Source organism: Notolabrus celidotus, chromosome 24, assembly GCF_009762535.1.
Source record: "Notolabrus celidotus isolate fNotCel1 chromosome 24, fNotCel1.pri, whole genome shotgun sequence".
NCBI lineage: Eukaryota > Metazoa > Chordata > Actinopteri > Labriformes > Labridae > Notolabrus > Notolabrus celidotus.
Genome location: NC_048295.1, coordinates 7,241,590 through 7,268,640, shown reverse-complemented (window position 1 = coordinate 7,268,640; position 27,051 = coordinate 7,241,590). Strand labels below are relative to the sequence as shown.

General features: G+C 41.9%; 4 protein-coding genes, 1 long non-coding RNA gene and 1 other non-coding gene across 17 annotated transcripts; 5 read left to right on the top strand and 1 right to left on the bottom strand.

Moving 5' to 3' along the window:
- The first annotated feature begins 30 nt into the window (after positions 1-30).
- On the top strand, positions 31-2,425 carry mtrf1 (mitochondrial translational release factor 1). 2 transcript variants are annotated; one of them, XM_034677575.1, is made up of 9 exons: positions 31-578; positions 702-799; positions 884-965; positions 1,049-1,156; positions 1,254-1,426; positions 1,532-1,649; positions 1,735-1,888; positions 1,961-2,059; positions 2,159-2,275. In XM_034677575.1, the coding sequence occupies exons 1-8, from the start codon at positions 161-163 to the stop codon at positions 2,019-2,021; spliced, it is 1,212 nt and encodes a 403-aa protein (XP_034533466.1). In that variant the 5' UTR covers positions 31-160; the 3' UTR covers positions 2,022-2,059; positions 2,159-2,275. The 2 variants fall into 2 exon arrangements, with proteins under 2 accessions (XP_034533466.1, XP_034533465.1); XM_034677574.1 differs by having other exon boundaries at positions 33-578; positions 1,735-1,871; positions 2,159-2,425.
- A 264-nt stretch (positions 2,426-2,689) lies between these two features.
- On the bottom strand, positions 2,690-5,689 carry wbp4 (WW domain binding protein 4). Its single transcript, XM_034677576.1, has 10 exons — positions 5,554-5,689; positions 5,322-5,394; positions 5,177-5,239; positions 4,789-4,915; positions 4,517-4,702; positions 4,354-4,424; positions 4,182-4,257; positions 3,871-4,064; positions 3,551-3,789; positions 2,690-3,461 (listed from the first exon to the last, which is right to left on the bottom strand). Coding segments are annotated over exons 1-10 (1,233 nt in total). The 5' UTR covers positions 5,556-5,689; the 3' UTR covers positions 2,690-3,259.
- Positions 5,690-5,875: 186 nt separating this feature from the next.
- Positions 5,876-5,947, top strand: trnae-uuc. Its single transcript has one exon. It is a non-coding gene; the product is annotated as a tRNA-Glu (tRNA).
- A 499-nt stretch (positions 5,948-6,446) lies between these two features.
- Positions 6,447-15,665, top strand: gk (glycerol kinase). Its single transcript, XM_034677729.1, has 20 exons — positions 6,447-6,686; positions 8,159-8,232; positions 8,318-8,424; positions 8,509-8,586; positions 8,775-8,854; positions 8,991-9,128; positions 9,221-9,330; positions 9,443-9,509; positions 11,314-11,349; positions 11,436-11,503; positions 11,613-11,655; positions 11,742-11,822; positions 11,896-11,974; positions 12,085-12,181; positions 12,260-12,344; positions 12,436-12,556; positions 13,025-13,168; positions 13,256-13,342; positions 13,709-13,795; positions 14,182-15,665. The coding sequence occupies exons 1-20, from the start codon at positions 6,594-6,596 to the stop codon at positions 14,190-14,192; spliced, it is 1,686 nt and encodes a 561-aa protein (XP_034533620.1). The 5' UTR covers positions 6,447-6,593; the 3' UTR covers positions 14,193-15,665.
- A 1,494-nt stretch (positions 15,666-17,159) lies between these two features.
- nfkbiz (nuclear factor of kappa light polypeptide gene enhancer in B-cells inhibitor, zeta) lies at positions 17,160-20,750 on the top strand. Its single transcript, XM_034677730.1, has 11 exons — positions 17,160-17,235; positions 17,312-17,434; positions 17,937-18,028; positions 18,177-18,508; positions 18,606-18,711; positions 18,797-18,943; positions 19,394-19,457; positions 19,548-19,717; positions 19,812-19,922; positions 20,014-20,181; positions 20,273-20,750. Exons 2-11 carry the CDS (start codon positions 17,371-17,373, stop codon positions 20,309-20,311), a joined length of 1,293 nt encoding a protein of 430 aa, XP_034533621.1. The 5' UTR covers positions 17,160-17,235; positions 17,312-17,370; the 3' UTR covers positions 20,312-20,750.
- Positions 20,751-21,587: 837 nt separating this feature from the next.
- Positions 21,588-27,051, top strand: LOC117808374. 11 transcript variants are annotated; one of them, XR_004630275.1, is made up of 14 exons: positions 21,588-22,299; positions 22,486-22,512; positions 22,615-23,317; positions 23,518-23,544; positions 23,630-23,680; positions 23,800-24,394; positions 24,580-24,606; positions 24,692-25,313; positions 25,481-25,537; positions 25,623-25,673; positions 25,762-26,329; positions 26,440-26,494; positions 26,580-26,630; positions 26,720-27,051. It is a non-coding gene; the product is annotated as an uncharacterized LOC117808374 (long non-coding RNA). The 11 variants fall into 11 exon arrangements; XR_004630276.1 differs by having other exon boundaries at positions 24,692-25,318; XR_004630268.1 differs by having other exon boundaries at positions 22,615-23,312; positions 23,636-23,680; positions 24,692-25,537.

The window sequence follows — 27,051 nt, the reverse complement described above, 5'->3', positions numbered from 1 at the left end:
ACAGTAGGGGGCGGTATGCACCTGAACTGAGCCATTAAATCCAAAGAAGAAGAAGAACTACTTCCGGTTAGCAATATCGCTGGCAGGTGTTACACAAACTTAAAGAACAAGACTCTTAGATGTGATTTTCCTGAAGACACTGCTCTCTTAATGTGTTCTAATGCTTTTAAATCGCTGCTTCCGGCTTTGCTCCTCATGCAGCCGTGTGTTCTACAACACAGAAGCGAAGAGAAGAAGAAGAAGTGAGTGGAGGACACCTGCAGGACTGGGAGATATGCTAACTGGGAGATATGCTAACATGACTGAGGAGCAACACTGGAGTACAGCAGTGACACCAAAACGCTCCTGTCACAGTGATCTGGGGGACATATACAAGGCTGAGTCTGTCCAGAGGTATCTTCTGCAGCTCATGGAGGAGTACAGAGACCTCAGTAAGAAGCTGCAGCATGCATACCTCAGTGAAGCTGACAGAAAGGTGCTCATGAAGAAACACACAGAGCTGCAGCCTGTGGCAAATGTGTTTGAGAGTGTTGAACACGCCATAAAAGACCTGGAGGAAGTGCTGTCACTCATGCATAGTGAGTAGTTTTCTATATATCTTACAATGGAGGGGGCATGAAGGTGGAAGCACACTTACACATGTAATAGATAATGTGAAATGATGTTGTAGGTATGTGGTAAGTCTATCTAACTGACTGCAGGCTCAGCTGGTACCACAGATGAAGACAAACAACTAACCCAGCTGTTGAAGGAGGAGGAAGCACAAATCTCCTGCAACATTATGGCCTTAAGAAAAGATGTAAGAGCCTAAAAGTGTGATGGGATATGTGCAGAAATGTGACATGCAATGTTTTATGATAAGAAGTGTCTTTTTTCTGTCTAGTTGATTCGAGCTCTTGTGCCTGCCGACCCTCTGGACTCCAGTGACGTGATGCTGGAAGTCGTAACAGGACGAACAACAGGAGGTAGGAGAACTGGAGACATTTTTACCATCACAGTGTTACCTTCACATTATAACTTCTATCATTATACCTCTGTGTGGATTCAGGTGACATCTGTCAGCAGTTCACCAGAGAAATGTTGGACATGTATGAGGGTTTTGCCTCCTACAAGAACTGGGACTTTGAGGTTTGGAACTACACGCCTGCTGAGTATGGTGAGTCCTCTTTGTGGTTTTCATTTGTCTTCAAAGTTTCAATGAAGATCGGTTTATTAAAAAGCTTCTTGCTGAATGATGATTGATCCTGTCTCAGGTGGTTTGCACCATGCAGCAGTGAGAATAGCCGGGGAGAACGTGTACAGACAATTGAAGCATGAAGGAGGAACACACCGAGTGCAGAGGATACCTGAGGTGGGCCTCTCCTCCAGGATGCAGCGAATCCACACAGGGACCATGACTGTCATAATCCTGCCTCAGCCAGTGGAGGTAACATGGACCCATAATAACCAGCTTCTCATCACTCAGTGTCCCATAAAATAACCCTGATAAAAACAATGTTTTTATTTACATCCTGCATGCTTTGCTTCATAGTTTGACGTCCACATTGATCCAAAGGATCTTCGCATCGACACATTTAGATCTCGAGGTGCTGGTGGCCAAAGCGTCAACACAACAGACAGCGCAGTGCGCATTGTTCATCTTCCTACGGGTACGATTAAAGAACTTACCAGAACAGCTCCAAACAGCTTGCATCCATACAAACATCAGGTGTTGTTAATATCTGCATCCAACAGGCATCACAGCAGAGTGTCAGCAGACTCGCTCTCAGCTGCAAAACAGAGACACCGCCATGAGTGTGTTGAGGGCAAGGCTCTACCAGAGGATGATGGGAAAAGAGACTGAGCAGAGGCATACAGCACGAAAGCAGCAAGTGAGGGAACTCCTAATGTAAGAAGATGTTTTATTATTATTCACAAATCTTTGTCCCAGTCTTATGTTTACTCCTGTTCCTCACTCCAGGTGGGCACTCGCTCTCAGTCAGAGAGGATTCGAACCTACAACTTCAGCCAGGATCGAGTGACAGACCACCAGACTGGATATACCACCAGAGATATCAAGGTAAATGTGTATGAATCATAAGACAAGTGTAAGAGTTGCCCCTCCAGCTCTCTCTTATTTGTTGAAACTAATGTCAGGTGTGTTTTGGTCTATGTGCAGGAGTTCATGAGAGGAGGAGAGGCTCTTCATGATCTGATATCTGACGTACTTCAACACGCAGAGAAGGAGGCGCTCATGGAGGTCGTGGAGAGCAGCAGTGGCGGTCTGAAATCACCAGGGTCGGGTAAATCTCCAGACACACAGTGACACTCAGGGAACTGACTGTGAGGTGCAATGAACGTACAGTCAGTCATTTGACATGTAAGAGCAACTTATTTAGATTAGACTTGAGATGTTTATTTATTTAATAAAATATGAAAACCTGGATTTTGTTTTATGTATTGTTGTCTTAGAGAAGGCTCTAAGTTTGGAAGAGTACACACTACATTTGCATATCAGAGCTTTAAACCAGAGATATCGTCGTGCTTTTAAATGTTTCCTATCATTTATGGTTCTTTGCCAATTAGGGTGTGAACCCACATATCAGCTTTATACAGACACTCACTGAAAACACGTCACACCCTGTTTGTGTGTGCCAGCTGAACAGAAACCCTCTCTTCTTTCCTTCTTCACAAAGTTACATTCTCATTCTCTGGTAGTCACGTCTCCCATCTTTATTAACTTCAATCCACACTGCTTTATGAAATGATGACATTTTGACTGATAATTACTGCAGCTATGTGTCCATAAACATTCCTTTAACTTTTCACAACTTACAATAAAAAAATACAGTTAAGAAAAATACAAAAATGCATCATCAGCACTGCTCTGTCAGTGAACCTGCATCTCTAAGACCACAGGAAGACATTCATCGCATTAACACACTGAGACACTGACGACTGTACACGTGATCTGGGACTATCATAGTGTTACACACATTCACTTCCATAGTGGTGTACAGAGACACAGAAACAGATAGTGGTGAGTGGTCTGCATGTTTTATGATTAAAAAAATAGATTTGTGAAAGAAACAGGATTATGTATTGTACATTAAGTTCAAGTTTTTCTGCCAATTTATTTCTAAAAAAATGTTCATCCAAAACCAAAAGACGAATCTGTGCCTCAGTGAAAAAACATGGTGCATTCAAATGTCCACAGTTCTCCTGGAAATAAAAATCTTAATCTGCTGCATCCTCGCTGGAAGCTCTCGTGTGTTCCGGGTCAATCGTCGTTATCTCTCTGTCGGAGGCTCCGGGATTTGCCGTTCTGAGTCTTGTTTCTCCTGAACGAAGCTGGCCCGCCCTCCTCTCCGAGGGATGTGATGATGCGTTCCTTGAACTTGGGTTTTGGCTCCGGTGGCCGGTCAGCTGGAGCACTGGCTGTGCTTCCCTCCACCTGGGGCAACTGGAGGTCCACACTGGCACTTGAGAGGAAGTAAAAGGTAAAAGTTAGAGCTTTTTACAGACTTACATTTGTATCAGCTGCAACATTTTAGATTCAAACAGTACTTACTATGGATCCTTCTCTTCTTTGATCTGTTCCCAAACGCCGTATGGGGTGGTAGTTTTTGCCCTTTTGACTGGTTTCACTTCCTTTACAGCCACTTCTACTTTCTTCTCCTCAGGTTCAGCAGTCGTGGTCGAGACCTCTTCTTCTGTCTTTGTCTCCTCAGCATCCAGTTTAGGAGCTTCATCACTTACTTTATCATCTTCTTCCTCTTTTTCTGACGGCTCTGCTTCTGCTTTCCTTTTCTGGGAATGAACAAACAAAATAAATAAACAACAATTTTCAAATAATCATCTCTAATTCACTCCTTAGATTTGTCCTCTTACCCTAAAGCTGATCTTTGGGACTTTTGGCTGCTGGCTAGTCTGTTCAGCAGCTTCTGCCTCCTGTGATGCTGGGGCCTCCTGTGATGCCGGGGCCTCCTTGGAGCTGTCCATCTCCTCTGATCCAGGGGGCGCAGGCTCCTCCTGACTCTCTCCCTCCCTGTTTGAAAAGTCTTCTGGCTTCTCCCAGTTGGACTCTTTGTGGTGAGGAAGCAAACAAGTATCAGACAAAATCTCCACATTCAGGGACAAAAATAATGACTAAAAAGGGAGTTCAGTGGTAATTAAAACAAATGCATAAGACAGTATTTCACCTCCAGTCTTTGTGTTGTAGTAATAGGTATAACCTTCAGGACTGAGGGCTTCCATCCATGCACAAGCTGAAGAGCTCTAAAGAGAAACACAAAAAGAACATGTGAATGCATATTGACAACAAACAGCAGAGTTAAGACAAAATAAATACACTTAAATAGAACATTTTCTAACCCCAGTTTGTGCCGGCTGTGCAAAGGATGAACTTTGTGGTTGGAAACCGTCTGGTTTTTCCCATTGAGACTCTGTAATTTGAACAGAAAGACACCAGCATCCATAAAAAAGTATAAACATCTTAAATGAATTTGTCAAAAGGAAAAGTTAGGATTATTCCCACCTCCAGTAGCTGTGTTGTAGTAGTACATGTTCCCATCATCCGACCATCCTTCAACCCACACCTGTGCTCCTTTCTGTTTTGACATCTTGCTTTGTTTCTCTTTCTTGTGATGTTTTTTAGACGGAGGTTTTGCTTGCGGTGGGGGTTGTGTTGTTGTTGTTGCGGTTGGAGATGGGGAGCTTAATCCTACCACAAAAACATTTAAAATGAGATAAAAGCACAAGCTCCCTATGAGCAGCCCAAAAAATGTCTCATAAAATATAAAAAATTACCTGCTTCTTCCCTTTGCATCCTCTTCAGATCTTCCTCGTATGCCTTCAGCGCAGCCTCCTCCATTGCTGCGAAGTCTTTAGACATTTTGGCCTCCTGCTTGGCCTTGTCGATGCTCTTCTTTTTAATCTACAGAAAGAAAGATAGGACGAGTGACAACGTAAAGCAGCCAATAAGAAGGCGGCTTTAGTGGCGAGTGCAGGTCTGGGACCTTATCTATGTTGCCAGTCCTGTGCACAGTGCCAAGATGGGCAAGGTTTAATTTTGTTATTGAGTTTATTGCTTTCATAGCTGAATGTGTTGTGTGTTTTGTAGACCTCTCAAGCAAAGTGCACAAGTGTGTTTGTGAATCAGGAAGCAGATTAAAGAATAGTATAAGGAAAATCTTACCTCAGTGATTTTTGCAGCCACATTTTCTTTATGATTCTTCCCTCTTTCATGGAACTCAACACTCTACAAAGCAAACACACATTAATATACACAGGCATAACGTGAAAGTTGAATACAATCTTCAGCTGTATCAATTATTACTCACAGGCTTGTTATCTGCAATCCAGCACTTACAGTACTGACAGAACTTCCTTGGTTGTGACTTCCAGTAATCAGCCCTGAAAAATAAACACAAAACTAACATTAGTGATCAAATCTGCCTCATTTAAGATCACAATTAGCCTGCTAAGCTAACAGAAAGCCTGTCTACTCCTTAAATATACCAGCTGAATGTTGTAACTTACACAGCAGTACTTTGAGTGTATTTAAATACTTACATGGTTTAATCTTGGTGGTGAAACAACGTGGAATAACTCAAAAGGAACCAAAATAAGAGGGAACCGCTTTACACATTTCAAGACTGAACACAGTGTCCGTTTGTGATGACGCCATCAGAGGGCGACGTTAAAGGGGGCTTTCATCTGATTGTAGTTTATCATAAGAATCACAGTTTTTGAAGTATGTATACTGCTAATAAGGTCTTTGATGTATCTGGGGTCCTAGATATAGCCTCCATAAACACCTATATGTGCTTGAAAACGCGCTTAGTTATAGTGTTATTATGTTTATAGTGATTAGTTTTCTGAATTTGGTACGGTGTCCCATATGGTCTAGCGGTTAGGATTCCTGGTTTTCACCCAGGCGGCCCGGGTTCGACTCCCGGTATGGGAACTAGCGTTTTGTCCCTCCCTGATGTGAGCTTAATGTTAGAAGACAAAGAAACATTAATTTATTTTTATATATCTCATGTCAATGTCATTATTATGACTCAGAATATCAAAATTATGACCAAGTGTCTCTTCATTATGACAGTATCTCATAACTATGCTTTACCATTTTTAAAAATATATTTATTACATACCCATATTTATTTTATTAATTGCTTAATCTTTCATTACCAACTCTAATCATACTAAGTCAACCTGTCACTAGTGAAACATTTTTAATACTGCCTGTAATTACTGCTATTTAATCTAAATTCCATTTGTAACATTGTATACATTTAAATTGTATTTTATCTTTATTTTATTCTATTTTTATTTTTATTTTATTTTATTTTATTTTATTTTATTTCATTTTTACTTATTGAAACTTATTCTTGATTGTTCTTTTGTCTGGGTTGCTGTAAGGTAACAACTGAATTCTGAACTCGGGCTCGACTGCTTACGTCATCAATGAGAGCCAGGTCGTGACGTGTGAATTCCGCGACTGACCCACTGCCCCGCTGTCTTCGGTCGAGCCCTGAGCCTCTTCGCCGGGTGGAGGAGGTAATTGGTTTCTTCTTATCCCGTTTGGTGCCAAAGCTCCGGGGCTGTCCATGCACGGCACCATGGCCGCGTCCTCACACCGGATCATGCTGGGCCCGCTGGTTGCTGCCATCGACCAGGGTACGAGCTCCACGCGGTTTCTGGTAAGAACTGTCAGCACTGTAAGCTAGCTGTGTTGTTTTAATGTGGGGCACCTGAACGCCTCAAAGGCTATGTCCTTGAGTACAAACCAGCCTTTGGGAATTAAAATGAAGTGTGTCGTTAAGTAGCTTCAATGGAGGTTTGATAGCAGTGATTGGTGTCATATTAGTCACTAAACAATCAGTGCTGCTTGTTCAAACAGCTGTGTATTAAGACTGTGCTGCATTCAGGTGCTCTCTTTAAGTACCTGCAACGAGGGAGCAATTATAGGTTCGCCCTCTTGTTGTAGCTTCCTTATTCTAAAGTTAATTACAATATTAAAGTCACCATAGAATACTATTTTCACCTACAGGAGGTTCATTTTTGATTTATTTATTGCACATATAAAAGAACAAATAAAACATTGCTGTTCAGTAACAAGAGCCAAGATATAACAGGTCAATTCAATTATAGAAACTAACCACTAACATGTTATGTGCAGGAGGAGCCAAAAAAAACCCCTGACAGGCTTGTCGAGTGCCCCTCCAAAGAAAACAATCAAGTATCAAAGTAGACCAGAGTATCTACATACAAAACAAAAAAGAGAAACAAGAGGGATGAAAAGAAAAGAAGGGGAAGTTAAAAAACAAACAAAACCCCCCCAGAATATTTATTTATAAGTTAGGGAAGTAGGGAGAGAATGTGTTTGTAAATATGCATTACAAATTCATATCATGTTGTATTACTTAACTTTGATTTGCTTTACTCAACGCAATCTGCACCTAAATGTTTATATCATTACTTCCTTTCTGCTGATTCATTGAAATACAACACCTTAGACTCATAATCCCAATGAGACCTGAAGGCAGGGACATTACTGTCTCAGAAAACTTGTTGGATTGGAAGTCTTTCCAGAACAAACAAAGTGAGGAGCTGGAAATGTTGACAAGGAAGAAGATCACACTTTGAAGTTGATAGCAAATAATATCCTGAACATATCTTACAAGTTTTGGCTGGAATATTTAAGTACTACTACAGGATAATTCCAGGGTTGTAAGAGTAAATGTTTTGCCTTCTTACTCACAGAGAAGAAGGAACAGGTATTTTGGTTTGCATCATGTTTAGGGTGTGGCTGATAGCTGACAGCCAACAGTGTTATTGTCATGAGTCAGCTCAAACTGCAGGAGCCCTGAAACAGCACCCAGAGAGCTCAAGTGAACTTCTGCTCTAACCAAAGATTAAAGCATGAGGTAAAATCTCATTGAAAGAAATATAATGTATCATCATTTCTTACACTGTGTTAGCTGTGATTTCTCTTTAGAGTTTAAATTCCACACAACATGTGCTGAGGTATTTATAGCTGTGATAATTGTACGTTTAAACAGGCTGTGCAAAGTTACTGCATTGCAGCAGTGTGTGTGAAATACCAACTAACCTGCAGGGTGTCACACACTGAAATGCATCTGTGTCACTTTTTTCTCTCCTTCTTTAAAAGGTGTTTAACTCCAAAACGGCAGAGCTCCTCAGCCATCACCAGGTGGAAATCAAACAGAGCTTCCCCAAAGAAGGGTAAGAGATAAATCCAACACAGATCTTAAAGGTTGCATGCATGATTTAGACATTTGCAGATGGAATAAGTTGGTATTATTTTCAGATGGGTGGAGGAGGACCCCAAAGAAATCCTGCAGTCGGTGTACGAGTGCATGGAGCGGACGTGTGAGAAGCTCACGCAGCTCAACATAGACATATCAAACATTAAAGGTACCAAAAGCGCCCATCAGCCAGTGTTCAAACATCACTGTGATATAAAGTCTAACATCAGTGGAAATCGTTTCTGTATTTTAGCGATAGGAGTGACCAACCAAAGGGAGACCACGCTCGTTTGGGACAAAGAGACCGGGGAGCCTCTTTACAATGCAATCGGTAAAAGTTCACGTTTCCTTCATTATCATTATATTCATCCACTCCATTCATTACAAGTACAAGAGTATCTAAAGATGTATGAAGCAGTAATAAGCGGCACCAAACACAGCCCCTGACACAATCAAACAGCAGATATGTTTACAGGATTTGCCTGATTATGGTTGTAATTGAATATTTGTTATGCATAGTTTGGCTGGACCTGCGGACTCAATCTACGGTGGAACGTCTCATAAACAAAACTCCAGGAAGGAATAAAAACCACTTGAAGGTGAGGGACTCGGTCACAGCTGTAAAAACTATGTAGTTTTTTGTCTCTGAAGTGTTCAAATCTAGATTTGAAGGATTGAAACATGTTTTCAATCCATAAACAACATCTCTGAATTGCTCTTGCTGTCTTCTTGCAGCATAAAACCGGCCTCCCGATCAGCACGTACTTCAGCGCCGTGAAACTCCGCTGGCTGATGGACAACGTGGACGAGGTCCGAGAAGCTGTTGTGTCTCACCGCGCCATGTTCGGCACCGTTGACTCCTGGCTCATATGGGTGAGTGATGAGGACTCCATGACCTCAAAGAAAATAATTCCTTAGAGAACAACTTTTCTTTTAATGTGTATGCTTGATTTACTGTCCTGCAGTGTTTAACTGGAGGGAAGTCAGGAGGAGTCCACTGCACAGACGTGACCAACGCCAGCAGAACCATGCTGTTTAACATTCACACCTTGGACTGGGACCCGGAGCTCTGCAAGTACGACAGCTGCTTTTCATCGCTCTGTTTTCTGAAATATGTTACAGTTTGATTTGGTTTTAAATTTTGAAAAGCTACAGAAATGACAATACACTTCTATTTGTCCTATCAGGTACTTTGGTATCCCCATGGAGATCTTGCCCAGGGTGAGGAGTTCCTCTGAAATCTATGGCCTCATGGTGAGTCTCATGAAACCGTCAGAATCAGGAAGAGTCCACTCACATTTTAAATCTACAAAGTGTTAAAAACAACTTTTACTCTACTGATGTCATCGTTGTTTCTCCTGTAACTATACTGTCGAGAATGCCCACTAATATGTTAATGGGGGTTTTGTTTTAAGTGCATGAAGTTTGTCTGAGAAACTCTTTTAGGCTTTTTTTGTGTGCCATTGTCTTCTCTTCTCTCACTGGTAGAAAATAAGTTCTAGTCTGGTAAGTGATACCTCGCCATCGTTTGTTGTTTTCCTCATCATGCAAAGTAACCCATCCTGCTTTACGTGGCCAGAGTGAATCTTTGCCATCAAGCAGTGCATTTCCAAAAATCACAATTGTGTAATTTTGTATGTATGTCTCCCCATACGCCCATTTGGACAACATTTACTGTACTGTACTGTGGTGTGAGTTTTCTCCAGCAGAGGGTGCTCCAGCTCCAAACCCTACAACACGCTCTGTTCATACCTGGTGTTAACATCCGTGTTGGTTCAGTTCAGGACGAATGTTCACGCTCATTAATATTCATCTCCAGTGACATCTCATGATCGGATCTCACTTTGCTGCTTCAAATTCAAATAAACATGGACTCTCATATGACTTAGGGATGATGGCAGACAGCACACAGAGGGGGAGAGAGAGGGAGCAGGATATGATTCTTCTGCTTCTCCAGCTCTGCGGATTATTAGTGAATTATAAGAAGTATGCTGCAGGAGGAAGTCTCTGTTTACAGCTAAACAAAGTCTGATAAACCGCTTCAGGTCACATCTCTTATTCCCCTCGTCACTCCTTCCTCCTCAGTACAGGATCTGTATGAAAAGATTAAATCCAGTCTCTTATGAAGACATAAGTATTCCATATTACTGTACTCTAACGTAGACCCCTTCACATGTGTGAATGGTGTGAGATAACTAAAGATAAGTCACACGGATGATGCTCATAGCTTTTCTTGGAAATGTACTGGATGGTTCCCCGTTGCTTCTGTTCCGGCATGCTACTAAACTGGTTGTCATTAACGCCCACAGCATTACTGACAGACCATCCTCCTCCTCCTCCTCCTCCTCCTCTTCTTCAGCAGCAGTGCCCCATCATGTCTCCTAAATCTCTTCACTCTTTGGCACCGTTTCATTTAACCGACTAACCCCAAACGACAGCCTCACGTAGGAGTGAAGACATTTCAGTTTACACAGGTTCACACTTGCCCTTCGTTTCCCCCCCTCACTGTTAAAGAATGCTTCCTGTGAAAATGTGGTTGTAGAATTCAAACCAGTAAGTTATTTGGCTTTGTGTTGTCAAATAATGAGGGATTCACTTTCAGTGTTTTTATCAGGGCAAGCGATTGAAAGTAATGTGGATTAATGTCTTTTGAATTTACACTTGATTTGATAATTTGGCTACAGATATATACCTGGAATTTCACTGTTTGATCATTTTATAACCCCTAGCATGAGCATTGTTTGTGATTCTTCTTTATGAAAGTCAACTTTTTGTTAGATCAAATTGTTGCAGGTATGTAAAAGGCTTAGATAGTAACAAAAAAAAGACATTTCAGATTTAATAAAACCCTGAAAATTCTCTTTAAAACTCTTGTGAGGACTCACTTTACCTGACAACAGCTTCAGACTTTTAAAATACCTTAAATAAATGATCAATATTTGTTTTGATGGTGTGTTTTGCTGTCGTAGCTCAAAAAGACTCCTCACAGAAGCTTTAAATGTGACTTCAAAATGCACAATTAACTTCATCAATTACAGTTGTTGTTCTCTTTTGACAGAAATCTGGAGCTCTGTCAGGCATCCCCATATCAGGGGTACGTTTGTTTCCACTCTCCAACATCACCTCCATTCGTTTTTTGTGTTCTGAGTCAGTAATAATGAGGGTTGTCTTTAAAAACAGTGTCTTGGGGATCAGTCGGCTGCACTTGTTGGACAAATGTGCTTTCAGGACGGGCAAGCCAAAAACACGTAAGTGGCTGTGTGTGTGATTTCTACAGTTGCATTGTTGCTTGTTTTTGTATTTTTCTTCAAAAGTAAAACAAAGGTCGACTTAAAGTTTGATTATTATGTGTTGCAGGTATGGAACTGGCTGCTTTCTCCTGCGAAACACTGGAGCAAAGGTACATCACTTAAAGTTTGAGTTCACACCACTTGTACACATCTGAACTCCCTGGGGTGACAGTTGTCTTCCCTCTTTTGTTTGCAGCCTGTAATGTCCGATCACGGCCTTCTGACCACCGTGGCGTACAAACTGGGCCGGGACAAACCTGCTTGTTATGCACTAGAGGTACAGTATCAGCATTTTACCACTAATACTCCCTCTTTAAAACAAACACCAATCATTCTGTTCTTTTTTCCAGGGCTCTGTGGCTATCGCTGGAGCTGTGGTTCGCTGGCTGCAGGACAATCTGGGGATCATTGGATCTTCTGAAGAGCTTGGTATGTACTGCATCCTCCTTATTCAAACCACAGTCCTCATCATCTCAGTCAGATTTAATGCTTCTTCATTCATAGTGTGGATCTTCACATTCTGTTTCTGATGTTTGCAGAGAAGTTGGCTGCGTCAGTCGGTACCTCCTACGGTTGTTACTTCGTTCCTGCATTTTCAGGTCTTTATGCACCGTACTGGGAGCCCAGCGCGAGAGGGTAGGAGGAAGAAACCACTCTCTAGTTTGAGAAATTGATGACACAGTCTGTTACATGAAGTGTATTTCTGTGTTGCAGGATCATTTGCGGTTTAACTCAGTTTACAAACAAGAGTCATCTCGCGTTCGCTGCACTGGAAGCTGTTTGCTTCCAGACACGAGAGGTAAGTGCGACCTCCTCTACTAGTGAGCCATCAGAGTCAGGTGCTGGTGTGAAGGATGTCATTGAAATCATGAATCATGTTGTGGATGCAGATTCTGGACTCCATGAATCAGGACAGCGGCATCCCGCTCACTCAGCTCCAAGTGGACGGAGGAATGACGTCCAACAGGTTGCTGATGCAGCTGCAGGCCGATATCCTCTGTATCCCTGTCGGTGAGATTTCCCTTCAACCATCTTCCTTTTAAGTGTTCTGTGATGTGCAAGACAAAAGGAATGAGTGTTGACAAGTCAAGGGGTGAGTGTTGACAGCCTTAAAAAGCAAACTGTAATTGAACCAAAACTGGTTCCTCTACAACTCACCGCAAAAACTGCACGGTTAACTGAGGCAGAGCTGGCAGGGGAGGACTTTGTAGCAGCTGAAGGACACAGAACTTAGAAAAAAGACATGTTGTCTTCTTGTGAAGCATTGAAGTTAGTTAAACTATTAAACATTGAGCTCTTTTAGAATGTATTATTGCTGAAGTGTTGCTGTCCCCTGCTGGCTTCTTGTGGAACACCTGACACAAACATTGAATATGTGAATGTTTAAAGCTCCCTGTTTCTGAGCCAACAATGCAGCTACAGTGTTTGGTTTATCTTGTTGTTTGTCCCTGTAAAGATTGAATCTATTGTTACTTTCAGTGAAGCCATCCATGCCTGAGACCACCGCTCTGGGTGCAGCCATGGCCGCCGGAGCAGCAGAGGGGGTGAGCGTGTGGAGCCTGTGCCCAGAGGACCTGAGTGAGGTCACCTCTGAGAAGTTTGAGCCTCAGATAAACCCTGAAGGTACAATGTGTGCGTGTGTGTGGGTCATGATGTCTTCAGTATCTTCTGCTTACACTGAAAGGTGTTTCTCTATCCGTGCTTTTGCAGAGAGCGAGTTCCGGTACGCTCGATGGAAAAAGGCGGTGCAGAAATCCATGAACTGGGAGACGACCGAGCCTGCTGGGAATGGAAACGGTAGGCAGGTTTAAACCTGGGCCACATTCAGAGTTTTCACATGTTTATTCATCTCTGGTCCTCTGTGTTACATGCAGACACTGCTGTTTCCTCAATGAATGATTTGTGTAAATAAATATCTCAACACTGCACAAAGAGATCAAAGTCCACCGGTTTCCATTTCACTAAAAACAAAAACAACCGAGCATGGATTGTGAAAATAAAGGATGCGAAAAACGACTGTTTGATATCAGTCTCTTGATCGCCTTGATTCGCCGACTTTGACGCAGTGTGTTTGTTTTCTTTGAATTCTGTTTTTCTTCCTGGTCATGTTCTTTGAAATGATTCTTCGTCTTTCCTCCTCTTCTTCATTCAAATGTTAAAAAGGTGAAACTAGTATCTTCAGCAGCGCCCCGCTCGGCTTCTACATCTTTGGCAGCATGTTGATGTTAGTCGGTGCAAAGTATCTCGCAGGTCAGTGACTGTAAGTTTGTGTCTGTTAGGTACTCTCATAGTGGGATACTGATTCTTAAACTTGTATGGTTTTTGTGCATTATGTTGAAATACTTTAATGCTTAAGTGCACATGATGTTTAGAAGTTTGGGGGGAATAATTAAGCGTATAAGTAAGATAATTTAAATTGGTTTCTTCTTGTTAATCCTAATAAAAATGTTCATTTATGAGAAGGAAAAAAATGTGATATGAGCCTTTAATAAGTCTCCATGAACTGTAACTTTATCATACTCTTATTTATCAGAAAGTAGTCGCACAACTCCTTTTATCCTGCAAACATTGTGTTTAAATGTAAGTCCTTTCAGCTTCAACAAAGTCTTAATTTGGGGTTTTTTCTTCCACATTAGGTCACGACTAGCCTCAGACTCCTTACGGCATTAAAGCTAAATAGAAAGTGGAAACAACTCCCCTCATGGACCACCACTACTTGTCTCGGTTGCACTCAAAATAAAGGCATTCCAGGAGGAAGAAACGCTCCTGCTGAACCTTCCTGTCGACTGGAGAACGAGTTTCAGCCGAATAACGAGAATCTTCTTCATCATTTTTAGCTTTTAGTTTGTTTTGATTATTTTCTTCTGCAGGAGACAAACACGACGGTACAATGACTTTTATTTTAGCAGGGATTTGCATGCAGTATTTTTTTTGTTTTTTTACAACGTCGAAATGAAATTCTGAGGTTATTTATGTAGAAGCCGCACCAGTGGTTGTTCAGGTTGTTGTTTTCCTTCCACCGCTGTGTTCGAGTAGTTTGCTACGTTGTTAGCATATCTTGTTGTTTGTCACTTCACTGTTCATCTTGCGGTGTAATTCAATCCCAGACCCTACACAGTCAGCTACAAAGAACCTTTGAGTGCACTTTATATTTTTGTTTTGTCCTGTGGGAGCCATGTACTAACAGAGTCTGATATATTTTTTCTAACCTTTGGGATTAAGACACTGAAAGTTTGGATTAGTGTGGAGTGAGGCGTGATGAAGGGAAGGACAAGAAGAGGGGGAATGAACTGATGAGGTGGTTTTTTTGGGTGAATCTGACACTCTTGTACATACGTTTTGTTAAATATATGTTGTGTAATGGGCAATGATGAATTGGGAGGCAGTCTCTAGATTATCCCTGCGTTTACACCGAATATATGGCGACATAGGAATAAAGAGGCAAATACCCTTTTCCATATATCTGTGAATTTGGCACATTTAAAATTCTCCTTCCACATGAAACAAAATGTAAACATTAAAAAGCAAATGAAAGCAGTAAATATGAATTGTTGTGGAGTCAAAATGCTGATTTCAACAGCACTAAAATGTTTCTCGAGCAACTTTTTGAAGGATGATACCTCTGTGATGTGCAAAACCTACGCTAAATTATGCAGAAGCCTGTGTAGAACAAATCAAACGCAAACAATGAAATGACAAGGAAGCTTTTATTGCACTTGAATGTTAAAGGTTAAATATTTTGTCCTAATTAAATTATTTAAGCTATTTATTTCAATGGGAGCTTCTGAGAATACTATGAATCCTTACAACCAAGGGTCGACCTTGAAACGTCAAAGCAAGTACATGACTGTGACTAAGTGTCCATGTGTTGTATGTGTCAAAATGTTTTCTATTGCTGGTTTTGAAGGTTCTCATTTGGGCTACAAACACTATTTGCAAATGAAGAGAGTGAGAGGGGGATGAACTCATTGAACAACTCGAATTTCATAAAACAAGTACAGTTCAGGAAAAAGACTCAAATTGACAAAGAAAGAAAGCATAGTGTACTTAAAGTCTCACCTCAAGATGTAACCGTTAAGTTGTTAATTTTGATAAAGTATATCATGTTGAACAAGAAGAATGTGTTTGTCTTTTTGCTCCTCACATTCCCTTTGACTCATTTACCTTCTCACCTTCTCATTCAAGGGTTTGTATTTATTCTAATTATTTGAAACACTGTTGATGAATACTGAAGGCATCAAAACTATAAAAGAATACGTATGGAATTATTTAATTAAAAGAAAAGTGTTGAAGCAGAATATGTTTTATATTTTAGATTCTGTAAAGTAGCCCCCTTTTTCTTTCATGACAGCTTTGCACACTCTTGGTATTCTCTCAGTCTGCTTCATGAAGTGGTCTCCTGGAATGGTTTCTAATTAACATGAGCCTTGTCAAGAGTTCATTTGTAGAATGACTTGCCTTCTTAATGTGTTTGAGACCATCAGTTGCCCTATTTGACGACTGTTGTAATCCATATTATGGCAAAAGCAGATTATGTCATAGTCTGCATGTCTTCAGTATTAATCTACAATGTTGAAAATAATTAGAATAAATACAAACCATTGAATGAGAAGGTGTTTCCAAACTTTGACTGGTAGTGTACAGACAGAAATGTGTAAATGTAATGAACAATTATCTCTTGTCATGATTAGAAACATGTTTTTTGAGATCATGTCTTTAAAACAAACTTGTGTAGTGTTACTTTTTGGTTGTGCGGCGAGAGCTTCCGTAAGCGGGGACAGCTCAGAGCGGTTACTAAGGGAGTGTTTTTTGCACCAATAACAAATGCATGTTATTCAAAACCTTCACTTTCATTTAGTACAGGTGGCTCCTTCATTCTGCATATTCCAGTCACGTCTTAACAGGTGAGTAATGCCCAGTTATTCCACTTTTTTATCAATGTAATGTGTATTTTTCACAAGAAGTAACTGAAACAATACAGTGTCTTTGTTTCTGTGAGCAAATAGCTGTTTCATGTAAAAGTGAAAGTAAAAACGACACAAAACTAGTTTTTATGTTGAGTAAAAGTTGCTCTGCAGTTGGGTCTCTTATCGGTATTGGCTCAATTGTTCATTGTTGAGTTTATGTGTCGAGCAGATTGACTGGATTTGCATTTTAACTGACCCTGCATATCTGTTACTGTTAAGGCGGATTGCTATGGAGGCCCGGAGTGGATACTTGTTTCCTCTGTTTTCCCACAATCAATGTATGAGATAATGAGTTGAAAACAAATGAATTTAACATTTTAAAACAGGAAAACGTGTATTGTTGTATTGAGATAACCTTGAGATATATACATATATATATACAAAAACAGCTGGATTTACTCCTTATGATGGGAAAACTGTGATAACAAAATGTGTGGATTCATGTATATTGTTTATTATGTTCACATGGTAATAAGTCACTTTATTCTTGCTTTTCTTAAAACAGAATCTTCCATCTGCAATCAAAATAAAGATGTAATGGTTTAACCTCAGTTTAATGTTTTGTGTTTCCAGGAGTGAAAAATGTTTAATGCTTTCCTTTTTGCTGACATCACACTCCCTTACTTGTATTAACTATCAACCAGGAAGTGAAGCCAGGTGTGGTCCACGTACTCTGGCGGCTTGTTCCTCATTTCTGGTTGTACAGCAGAGCAGAGCAGACAGGTGAGTCTGAGGTTTTTATGATACGCCTTGACACTGATACATAGCTGCAGTGTGTTACAGCCTCTTTACATTCCAGGTGTGTGTTCAGGTGAGGAAAAACTTCAGATCAGAGCGTTGATACATGACGCCTTAAACATGTTGGATCAGAGAGGCAGCCAGATCCTCTCAGAGGGGTTTAACTTCACCCACAAGGACAAAGGTAAGTGTTTTACTGTTACTGAATCAGATGAGCATCCTTTAAAACTCTGAAACTTAACACGCACTTCTTCATGCTTTCAAATATTCGATAATCTGTTGTTGTTATGAGGAAGTCCAGCTTTTAGAGAGGATTTTTGTCACACTGTTGACACGAGACAGTGACCTAGAAGTGTTCAGGTCTGTGATATAAGCAAACAACACACTGTAAAAGCATGTGTTATCAGGAGTAAAAGAACCCTTACTGCAGTAAAAACTTTGCTCTGAGTGCTCTATAATTATTGTGGGAAAAGTCATGATCGTGCATTAAACTGCTACATCTTGAAAAATGCATCATGCTCGCTAGGATCATTAACATCTCCATTTAAAGACCACTTTTATTCTCACTTGTAATGAAGTCTAGTCACAAATTTGGCACTTTTACTTGATTATATATTGCATATCTTCTACAATGTGTTCCCCTGTGAACTCTACTGAGACTTGTATATTCTGTTGTTGCCCCTCAGACTGTGTGAACACTGATCCCAGGCCACCAGAATATGCCCAAGCCTTGCCCAAGAAGAGCACTGTGAAAGAGTTGCTAATGATGAAACGCCAGGTGAGTCATTAAGCGCGGCTTATTAAACACAAACATGATGAGACAAGTTCAAGGTTTGATTAGAGGGTTTGGGTTTCGCAGGAAATGTTTCCATTTACATCATCACTTGTATTTCTTACATAAGAAATGTGGAGTTAAATTAATGCAGGTTTATGTCTTCCAGAAATGGGGCAGCATCCAGGACAACAACACAGAGCCTAAGTTAAAGATTGCAAAGTCTGAAGCATTTGGAAATGACATGAGTCCACATCCTCTGGTCCCTCCAGCTCCACTTGACTCTCCAGTTATAAATAATTTCCCCCAAAGTGCTCCTGATCCCTTTCTCCTGCAACAAGCGCAGCATCCACCCCTGCAGGGAGCAGTGGCTCCAACAGCTGAAGTCATGATGTCTTTGTTTCAGTGGCAAATACAGCAAGAGGCTCGGAGGGTTGGAGGAGTTTCTCCTGAGTTGCTAAACATGCAGGATTCAGATGGTGACACGTATGTATTGATGTTGAAAATGATCTATTTAAATCAGAGAATCTTAAAGTGCTTCTAAACAAATGTAACCCTCCCTTTTATTTCCCTCTCTCTCTAGATTTCTTCATATCGCAGTGGCACAAGGTAAACGAGCTCTTTCCTTTGTGCTTGCTGCAAAAATGTCAAACTGTGGCTCCCTGGAAATGAAAGAGCACAATGGACAGGTACAAAACACTTTACAAGACGGCATGTGATTCTCTCCATTAAAGGTGTTCACGTACGTTACGTAAACTTGTACTCTCTACACAGACGGCTCTTCAGATAGCCGCAACCACCAACCAGCCCTTTATTGTCCAGGACCTGCTGGGACACGGAGCACAAGTCAACACCAGGGACCTTTGGGGCCGCTCTCCTTTGCACGTGTGTGCTGAAAAAGGCCACTTTCTCAGTCTTCAGGTTTGGACTCACTACTGGACACAGATCCTGTTTTAGGCTTCGTTCAGACACAGACCATGAACATTAAGTACCATAAGTGTCGACTCCAGAGGGATCAGAGATGAGTTGAAACCAGGAAAGACCTGATGGCTCAAAGCTTGAAGCCTCAGATACATTTATTGTAGCTGGATTTGGAACAGTCATGCCACTTTGCCACCCATAAACTCTGTCAATGAGTCTATGAAAAACATGAGTGTGTCACAAAGCAGGGATGTGTGCAGCTTATCTGACTTGTTAATTTATAACTTTATATCAGTGCTGTGACTTTGAAACCCTGTCTTGCTGGTTTATCAGATGATTCTTTGCTGCAGACATTGATGACAAATTAACCAGGAGCTCTCTTCACATCTCTTATAAGTGTGTGTTGAACCACTTTAGATAAAAGCCTGTATTTGTTTTTGTTTTCTAAAGAGCATCATGAGGACCTTGATGGGGAGTTGTCAACAGATTGATGTTGAAATGTACAATTATGACGGTGAGCACGCTCGAGACAGATTTACAGTTTTTCCTCTGATGCTTCTGTGAACTATCTTTGTGATGAAGTCTTTGTGTTGTCCCACTGCAGGTCTGACTCCTCTTCACGCAGCAGTCTTGGCTCACAACACTGTCATTAGAGAGCAGAGGAGTCAGGGAAACTCTTGCTCACACAAGGTGATGGAGCAGGCGAAGAGGAGACAGATGTACGCCGAGTGCGTGAAGACTCTGCTGCTCATGGGCGCCACCTTTTGGACAAAGGCAAGTATATAAAAGGCCTTAACTGCTTGCTGTTGTTTGTATTGGTTTTTAATCCTAACTGAACTTGTTATGTGTTTGTATTTTATTCCTACAGGATCTAAAAAGTGGACGCACTTGTCTGCACATGGCAGCTGAGGAGGCCAACATGGAGCTGCTCCACATTTTCCTCAACGAGCCATCTTCGCTGCCGATTGTCAACGTTAAGGTGACTCCCTTTGAGTTAAAGAAACCAGCGTATTATCAGTAACACAAGACGCATGCCATGCACTATAAGATGTGTGCTTTCTGTGTTGCAGACATTCAGTGGAAACACAGCCCTGCACATTGTCAGCGCTCTGCGAAGCCTCAACACTCAAGTGGAGGCTGTGAAGCTGCTGATGAGAAAAGGAGCTGACCCCGGGATCAGGAACGTGGAGAACGATCTGCCGTGTCAGCTGGTTCCCGAGGGACCTGTTGGTGAAAAGGTAGGGGGGAGAGAATTTGCTGCTATTGGTACAAGAATACTGGAGAATATTTGTGCACAGTGATAATGTGTTTTTATGTGTTTATTTCCAGGTGAGGAGAATCCTGAAAGGGAAGTATTGTCATGCTTAAGTAAAGCTCAGAAACACTGTCAGTCAGACAGTCCAGTCTTATAAAAGATTTGCCCCAACAAGGCAGATGTTGGTTGTTTCAGTGAAACATACCCAATGTTCATTACAAAGTAATGCTTTAAAGTTTGAGATATGTGTGTTTTGTTTTAACTCTTTGTAATGACTTATTAATGAGAATATACCATTTCATTCTTGATAAGCAAATATAATATGTGTGCTTGTGTTTGGAATGATTTGATGTGGGGTATGGAGAATGTAATCATAGGTTGAGGTGGTTTTAAATAAAAAGTTTGCATGTTTTTAATGTCTCTCTGGCCCTTATGGACAGCTGTATTTGTTAACATTCAAGGTGTAAATTGTTTGTTTATGTCCGTGGCCCTGATCAGGGTCTGGGTGTATTTCTGTTCTGTGAAACTTCAAAATAAAACATTCAGAAACTCTCTGACGTGTCGTGACTCAGTGTGACCACCAGAGAGCAGCAGATACTCTTTATTTTCTCTCTCTCTCTGTGTGTGTGTGTGTGTGTGTGTGTGTGTGTGTGTGTGTGTGTGTGTGTGTGTGTGTGTGTGTGTGTGTGTTTGTGTTTGTGTTTGTGTCCGTCTGTCCCTTTATGGGGCCAGGTAAGCTCTGTATAATTGATAATTGATGACAGTATGTGAGCCTGTGTGTTATTTTGAAGAAATGAAAAGTTGAGAAATGTTAGTGTTTATTTGTGGCAGTTTGCTGAACAGTGTTCACATGTCAGTGTTTAATAAAAATGTATCATGTGTTTTATTTGCAGAAAGTGTTCCTGTTAGTTTTTTCAAATACCAAGCTGTTGACAATTACAGCTTCTGACTTCTGTTTGCTGTGTATGGATCTAAAGGGTAAGTATAAATATAAATGTTAAATACAAATGTAAAGGGTAAATATAAGATAAGATACTACTTTATTGATCCCCCGGGGGGGGAAGAAGAAGTTTCAATATTATACTTATTGAAACTTCTTTCTTGATTGTACTTATGTCTGGGTTGCTGTAACAACTGAATTAGTATAAGTAGAAATGTTAAATATAAATCTAAAAGGTAAATATAAATATAAATGTTAAATACAAATCTAAAGGATGAATATACATATTAAATATAAATGTTAAATACAAATCTAAAGGGTGAATATACATATTAAATATAAATGTTAAATACAAATCTAACAATAAATATAAATGCACATATCACCTAAAATGTCTTGAGGTGTTTTCTATAAATTAATTATCTTTTTATTGTATTTCTTTTGTCTGAGCAAAAACAACGAGAGGTCAACGAGGGGTCAACTGATGACAGCTTCCGGGTCAGCGGTTGACCGCGTCAAACCGGAAGGAGGTAATTATTGGGTGCACCTGTCGCAGGTAATCAGTGGAGCAGTGGAGCAGTGGAGCTGCAGACAGCCAGACCGGCAAGCTACCGTCCCGAGGCGTCGCTGCACTTCCGAGATGCGAGGATCCATCAGCAGTCAGCCACGAGGTCTACAGCCATGGCCCACTTCAGTGGACCTCCAGAAAATGTGTGCCAGTCTCTTAGATGTGGATGACCTGGAAGCTTGTTGTAGTCGGATTGAATTTGTGAACCCTGCTTTGGGCAGCGTGTGGGTCGACAAGCTTACGCTAGCTGAAGGTCCAGATGGTGTTTCCTTCGCTGCAATTTGAATTTGATTTCTGTGTGTTTGTGATTATGTGAAGTACTCTAGTTCTGGACCAAGACCCAGACTCTGAACGTATTTGACTGTGTTGACTTTTATGGGTCTTGTCTTTAACTGGTACAGAACATTTATGAACAAGCAATGGATTTCGGTTTGAATTCATGTGTGGAGGCGGCCAGGCTGGATTTCAAGTTGGTTGTTGTTTGACCCCTCGTGGTCTGCTTGAATGTTGGGGGGATCATTGAAAGTCTAACTACTGGCTCCCATTGGTGAAAGATCCTGAGAGACTGACGCAGGTTTATGGATTGGAGTCAAGTTAAGTACCTCTTTCAATTCATCTGTCACCCCCCCCCCCTCTCACTTCCTTCACTCCCTTCACTCCCTTCCTTCCTTCCCTCACTCCCTTCACTCCCCCATCTTGTTGAAATGTGGACATATTGTGATGGAGCCTTTTTTTCACTGTGTTGTATTTAGAGTGTGTTTCCTGTTCCTTTGCTTTAGGTGGAAAGACTTGAAGCCAGTGAAGTGGTAAGTAGGGCAACATAAATATAAATGCACATATCACCTAAAATGTCTTGAGGTGTTTTCTATAAATTAATTTATCTTTTTATTGTATTTCTTTTGTCTGAGCAAAAACAACGAGAGGTCAACGAGGGGTCAACTGATGACAGCTTCCGGGTCAGCGGTTGACCGCGTCAAACCGGAAGGAGGTAATTATTGGGTGCACCTGTCGCAGGTAATCAGTGGAGCAGTGGAGCTGCAGACAGCCAGACCGGCAAGCTACCGTCCCGAGGCGTCGCTGCACTTCCGAGATGCGAGGATCCATCAGCAGTCAGCCACGAGGTCTACAGCCATGGCCCACTTCAGTGGACCTCCAGAAAATGTGTGCCAGTCTCTTAGATGTGGATGACCTGGAAGCTTGTTGTAGTCGGATTGAATTTGTGAACCCTGCTTTGGGCAGCGTGTGGGTCGACAAGCTTACGCTAGCTGAAGGTCCAGATGGTGTTTCCTTCGCTGCAATTTGAATTTGATTTCTGTGTGTTTGTGAATATGTGAAGTACTCTAGTTCTGGACCAAGACCCAGACTCTGAACGTATTTGACTGTGTTGACTTTTATGGGTCTTGTCTTTAACTGGTACAGAACATTTATGAACAAGCAATGGATTTCGGTTTGAATTCATGTGTGGAGGCGGCCAGGCTGGATTTCAAGTTGGTTGTTGTTTGACCCCTCGTGGTCTGCTTGAATGTTGGGGGGATCATTGAAAGTCTAACTACTGGCTCCCATTGGTGAAAGATCCTGAGAGACTGACGCAGGTTTATGGATTGGAGTCAAGTTAAGTACCTCTTTCAATTCATCTGTCACTCCCCCCCCCCCCCCCCCCCCCCCCCCTCACTTCCTTCACTCCCTTCACTCCCTTCCTTCCTTCCCTCACTCCCTTCACTCCCCCATCTTGTTGAAATGTGGACATATTGTGATGGAGCCTTTTTTCACTGTGTTGTATTTAGAGTGTGTTTCCTGTTCCTTTGCTTTAGGTGGAAAGACTTGAAGCCAGTGAAGTGGTAAGTAGGGCAACATAATTTGAGGGTTGATTTTGAAAGATGGTAAAGTATGTGATTTTAATTTAATCCTTTGATTTCCTCTGAGGTTTAGATCCATGCCCTGGTCCAGTTCCAGAGGAAAGCAGATGAGCCCAAGGTGTGTGTAGATTATTTAATTGTATGTTGAAGTGTCCCAACACTCTGTAAAGCATGTGTGTGTGTGTGTGTGTGTGCATGTGCGTGTGTGTGTGTTTGAGGAACTCTGGACCCCCATAGATGTGCCGCTGCTGCCCTCCCACAACCAGCAGACCCCCCACCCCCTATTGTCCTGAGGCGTCACCGACGAGGGATCCACCCATCCTGGAAGTGCAGTCTGCCTTGAGGTCTACAGCCCCGGCCCACTTCAGTGGACCTCCAGAAAATGTGTGCCAGTCTCTTCGATGTGGATGACCTGGAAGCTTGTTGTAGGCAGACTGAATTTGTGAACCCTGCTTTGGGCAGAGTGTGGGGGGTCAAGCTTACGCTATCTTAAGGTTCAGATGGTGTTTCCTTCGCTGCAATTTGAATTTGATTTCTGTGTGTTTGAATATGTGAAGTACTCTAGTTATAGAACAACAGACCCATAAAAGTCAACACAGTCACTATACGTTAAGAGTCTGGGTCTAGTTCATTAACTGGTACAGAACATTTATGAACAAGCAATGGATTTCAGTTTGAATTCATGTGTGGAGGTGGGCCAGGCTGGATTTCAAGTTGGTTGTGGTTTGACCCCTCGTGGTCTGCTTGAATGTTGGGGGGATCATTGAAAGTCTAACTACTGGCTCCCATTGGTGAAAGATCCTGAGAGACTGACGCAGGTTTTTGGATTGGAGTTAAGTACCTCTTTCAATTCCTCTGTCACTCCCCCCCCCCCCCCCCCCCTCACTTCCTTCACTCCCTTCCTTCCTTCCCTCACTCCCTTCACTCCCCCCTCTTGTTGAAATGTGGACATATTGTGATGGAGCCTTTTTTTCACTGTGTTGTATTTAGAGTGTGTTTCCTGTTCCTTTGCTTTAGGTGGAAAGACTGGAAGCCAGTGAAGTGGTAAGTAGGGCAACATAATTTGAGGGTTGATTTTGAAAGATGGTAAAGTATGTGATTTTAATTTAATCCTTTGATTTCCTCTGAGGTTTAGATCCATGACTCTGGAACTCTGGACCCCCATAGATGTGCTGCTGCTGCCCTCCCACAACCAGCAGACCCCCCCATTGTCCTGAGGCGTCACCGACGAGGGATCCACCCATCCTGGAAGTGCAGTCTGCCCTGAGGTCTACAGCCCCGGCCCACTTCAGTGGACCTCCAGAAAATGTGTGCCAGTCTCTTCGATGTGGATGACCTGGAAGCTTGTTGTAGGCAGACTGAATTTGTGAACCCTGCTTTGGCCAGAGTGTGGGGGGTCAAGCTTACGCTATCTTAAGGTTCAGATGGTGTTTCCTTCGCTGCAATTTGAATTTGATTTCTGTTTGTGATTATGTGAAGTACTCTAGTTCTGGACCAAGACCCAGACTCTGAACGTATTTGACTGTGTTGACTTTTATGGGTCTTGTCTTTAACTGGTACAGAACATTTATGAACAAGCAATGGATTTCGGTTTGAATTCATGTGTGGAGGCGGGCCAGGCTGGATTTCAAGTTGGTTGTGGTTTGACCCCTCGTGGTCTGCTTGAATGTTGGGGGGGATCATTGAAAGTCTAACTACTGGCTCCCATTGGAGAAAGATACTGAGAGACTGACACAGGTTTACTGATTGGAGTTAAGTTAAGTACCTCTTTCAATTCCTCTGTCACTTCCCCCCTCACTCCTCTCACATCCTTCACTCCCTTCCCTTCCTTCCTTCCCTCACTCCCTTCACTCCCCCCTCTCTTGCTGAAATGTGGACATATTGTAATGGAACCTTTGTTTCTCTGTGTTGTATTTAGAGTGTGTTTCCTGTTGTTCCTTTGCTTGAGGTGGAAAGACTTGAAGCCAGTGAAGTGGTAAGTAGGGCAACATAATTTGAGGGTTGATTTTGAAAGATGGTAAAGTATGTGATTATAATTTAATCCTTTGATTTCCTCTGAGGTTTAGATCCATGCCCTGGTCCAGTTCCAGAGGAAAGCAGATGAGCCCAAAGTGTGTGTAGATTTTATTTAATTGTACATTGACGTTGAAGTGTCTCATCACTTAGTAAAACATGATGTTTGTGTGTGTGGTTTTTGAGGAACTCTGGACCCCCATAGATGTCCTGCTACTGCTGCCCTCCCACAACCAGCACTGGTTGTCCTGAGACCAGATGACTCCACTACATTGACTTGAGGTGGATGTCCATGAACCAGGCGAGGTGTCAGTCTCTTAGATGTGGATGACCTGGGAGCTTGTTGTAGGCGGACTGAATTTGTGAACCCTGCTTTGGGCAGAGTGTGGGGGGTCAAGCTTGCGCTAGCTTAAGGTTCAGATGGTGTTTCCTTCGCTGCAATTTGAATTTGATTTCTGTGTGTTTGTGAATATGTGAAGTACTCTAGTTATAGAACAACAGACCCATAAAAGTCAACACAGTCACTATACGTTAAGAGTCTGGGTCTAGTTCATTAACTGGTACAGAACATTTATGAACAAGCAATGGATTTCAGTTTGAATTCATGTGTGGAGGTGGGCCAGGCTGGATTTCAAGTTGGTTGTGGTTTGACCCCTCGTGGTCTGCTTGAATGTTGGGGGGATCATTGAAAGTCTAACTACTGGCTCCCATTGGTGAAAGATCCTGAGAGACTGACGCAGGTTTTTGGATTGGAGTTAAGTACCTCTTTCAATTCCTCTGTCACTTCCTCCCTTCACTCCCCCCTCTCTTGCTGAAATGTGGACATATTGTAATGGAGCCTTTGTTTCTCTGTGTTGTATTTAGAGTGTTTCCTGTTGTTCCTTTGCTTAAGGTGGAAAGACTTGAAGCCAGTGAAGTGGTAAGTAGGGCAACATAATTTGAGGGTTGATTTTGAAAGATGGTAAAGTATGTGATTTTAATTTAATCCTTTGATTTCCTCTGAGGTTTAGATCCATGCCCTGGTCCAGTTCCAGAGGAAAGCAGATGAGCCCAAGGTGTGTGTAGATTTTTATTTAATTGTACATTGACGTTGAAGTGTCTCAACACTTAGTAAAGCATGATGTTTGTGTGTGTGGTTTTTGAGGAACTCTGGACCCCCATAGATGTCCTGCTACTGCTGCCCTCCCACAACCAGCACTGGTTGTCCTGAGACCAGATGACTCCACTACATTGACTTGAGGAGGATGTCCATGAACCAGGCGAGGTGTCAGTCTCTTAGATGTGGATGACCTGGGAGCTTGTTGTAGGCGGACTGAATTTGTGAACCCTGCTTTGGGCAGAGTGTGGGGGGTCAAGCTTGCGCTAGCTTAAGGTTCAGATGGTGTTTCCTTCGCTGCTATTTGAATTTGATTTCTGTGTGTTTGTGAATATGTGAAGTACTCTAGTTATAGAACAACAGACCCATAAAAGTCAACA